This window comes from Artibeus jamaicensis, unplaced genomic scaffold (assembly GCF_021234435.1).
Source record: "Artibeus jamaicensis isolate MK-2021 breed Jamaican fruit bat unplaced genomic scaffold, CSHL_Jam_final scaffold_378, whole genome shotgun sequence".
Taxonomy (NCBI): domain Eukaryota; kingdom Metazoa; phylum Chordata; class Mammalia; order Chiroptera; family Phyllostomidae; genus Artibeus; species Artibeus jamaicensis.
The window spans coordinates 2,263,098-2,266,067 of record NW_026522044.1 but is presented as its reverse complement, the minus strand read 5'-3'; the positions used below and the strand labels follow the sequence as shown (position 1 = coordinate 2,266,067).

The following is a 2,970-nucleotide window of genomic DNA, read 5'->3' as shown; positions in this document are numbered from 1 at the left end:
GAGCTAAATAAATGGTGTCATGCTCATAGATTGAAAATCTCAACGTAGTAAAGATTTCAGGTTTTTTTTTTCAAAATTAATGTTCGGATTTAACACAATTTATTTTTTTATGTTTTCTTTTACACTTTAATTTATTTTAATTGTTGTTTAAGTACAGTTTTCTGTCTCTTACTCCCATCCCAGCCAACCCCTTCAGTGCTCCCCACCTCCCTCCCATTTCCACCCCCCTTAGATTTGGTCCATGTGTCCTCTATACATGTTCCTGTAAAACCTTCCCCTTTTCCCCTGAAATTCACTCCCCTCTGGTTACTGTCTGCCTGTTCTCTATTTCAGTGTCTTTGGCTATATTTTGCTTGTTGGTTTTGTTATTTAGGTTCCTATTGAAGGTGAGATCATATGGTATTTGTCTTTCATTGCCTAGCTTGTTTCACTCAGCATAATGCCTTCCAGTTCCATCCATGCTGTTGCAAAGGGTAGGAGCTCCTTCTTTCTTTCTTTCTTTTTTTTTAGTATGAAATTTTTATATTTAGAATTAGCCAGCTGGACTCAGTTTAGATGATCCCAATTTTGTTGGCAACATCCAAAGCATCATAGTCTGGAGCCAGTCGAACATATGCCTTCTTCTCCCCATCAGGCCTGATCAGGGTGTTGACCTTGGCCACATCAATGTCATAGAGCTTCTTCACAGCCTGTTTGATCTGATGCTTGTTGGCCTTGACATCCACAATGAACACAAGTGTATATTGTTTGTCTTCTATCTTCTTCATGGTTGACTCAGTAGTCAGGGGGAACTTGATGATGGCATAGTGATCAAGCTTGTTTCTCCTGGGGGCGCTCTTCCGAGGATATTTAGGCTGCCTTCGGAGCCACAGTGTCTTAGGCCTCCTGAAGGTGGGTGATGTGTGGATCTTCTTCTTTTTGTGGCTATGGACGCCTTTTAGCACTGCTTTCTTTGCCTTCAAAGCCTTTGCTTTGGCTTCGGCTTTGGGAGGCGCAGGGACTTCCTTCTTCGCTTTGGGTGCCATCTTCGTGAAAAAGGACCTTCTTTCTTTCTGATGCATAGAATTCTATTGTGTAAATGTACCATAGTTTTTGATCCATTCATTTACTGATGGGCACCTAGGTTGCTTCCAGCACTTGGCAATGGTAAATTGTGCTCCTATGAAGATTGGGGTGCATAGGTTCTTTTGGGTTGGTGTTTCAGAGTTCTTAGGATATAATCCTGGCAGTGGAATTGTTGGGTCAAAAGACAGATCCATTTTTAGTTTTCTTAGAAAATTCCAAACTTTTTTCCATAGTGGTTGTACCAGTCTGCAATCAAACCAGCAGTGAACTAGGGTCCCCTTTTATCCACAACCTCTCCAACGTTTGTTGTTTGTTGCTTTGTTTATGATGGCCATTCTGACTGGTGTAAAGTGGTATCTCATTGTGGTTTAAATTTGCGTCTCTTTGATAGCTAGCAATATTGAGCATCTCTTCATGTGTCTCTGAATGTTCTGTATGTCCTCCTTAGAGAAGTGTTTGTTCAAGTCCTTTTCCCATTTTTTAATTGGGTTGGGTGTCTTCTTAGAGTGGAGTCATGTGAGTTCTTTGTATATTTTGGAGATTAATCCTTTGTCTGAGGTATCATTGGCAAATATGTTTTCCAAAAGAGTTGGTTGTCTTTTTTAAAATAATGTTTTCTTCAGCTATGCAGAAGCTTTCTATTTTGATGAGATCCCATTTGTTTATTCTTTCCTTTATGTCCCTTGCTCTAGAGAACATATCAGTAAAAATTTTGCTGCGTGAAATATCTGAGATTTTCCTGCCTATGTTCTTCTCTAGGACTATAATGGTGTCATGTCTTATATTTAAATTCTTTATCCACCTTGAATTTATTTTGGTGTATGGTGTAAATTGGTGCTCGAGTTTCATTTTTTTGCATGTAGCTGTCCAGTTCTTCCATCACGTTTGTTGAAGAGGTCATTTTTACTCCATTTTATGTTACTGCCCCCTTTGTTGAATATTAATTGATGGTAGAGACTTGGGTTTATTTCTCTTCTGTTCCATTGGTCCATGTGCCTGTTTTATGGCAGTACCAGGCTGTTTTGATTACAGTGGCTTTGTAATACAGTTTGGTACCAAGTATTGTGATTCCTCCTACTTTGTTCTTCTTTCTCAAAACTGCAGCTGCTATTTGGGGTCATTTAGGTCTCCATATAAATTTTTGAAGTGTTTGTTCTATGTCTGTGAAATATGCCATTGGTACTTCAATAGGTATTGCATTGAATCTATAAATTGATTTGAGTAGTACGGACATTTTGATTATGTTAATTCTTCCAATCCATGAACATGGTATATGTTTCCATTTGTTTGTGTCTTCCTTGATTTCCTTCTTCAGTGTTGTGTAGTTTTCTGTATACAGGTCTTTTACCTCCTTGGTTAGGTTTATTCCTATGTATTTTATTTTTCTTGCTGCTATATTGAATGGGATTTTTTTCTTGATTTCTGCTTCTGCTGTTTCATTGTTGGTATACAAAAATTTCTTTGATTTCTGGATATTGAGTTTATATCCCTCTGTTTTGCCGCATTCACTTACTAGGTTGAGCAGTTTTTTTAGCTGGAGTCCATAGGATTTTTTTATGTACACTATTATGTCATTTGCAAATAATGCCAATTTTGTTTCATTCTTTCTGATTTGGAAGACTTTTATTTCCTTTTCTTGCCTGATCACTGTGGTAAAACTTCCAATACTATGTTGAATACAAGTGGTGGAAGTGGATAATCTTGTCTTTTTCCTGCTCTTAGTGGAAAAGATTTTAGTTTTTGCTCATTGAGTATGATGTTGGCTGTAGGTCTCTCATATATGGTCCTTATTATGTTGAGGAATGCTCCCTCTATTCCCAATTTGCTGAGTGTTTTTATTATAAGTGGCTGCTGTACTTTATCAGATGGTTTTCCCACACCTATTTATAAGATCATGTGATTTTT

General features: G+C 37.8%; 1 protein-coding gene across 1 annotated transcript; it reads right to left on the bottom strand.

Annotated features, from left to right (window-relative positions):
* Positions 1–505: 505 nt before the first annotated feature.
* On the bottom strand, positions 506–1,025 carry LOC119042917 (60S ribosomal protein L23a-like). The gene has a single exon (XM_037136728.2). It carries the CDS (start codon positions 1,023–1,025, stop codon positions 552–554), a length of 474 nt encoding a protein of 157 aa, XP_036992623.2. The 3' UTR covers positions 506–551.
* Between the last annotated feature and the right edge of the window lie 1,945 nt (positions 1,026–2,970).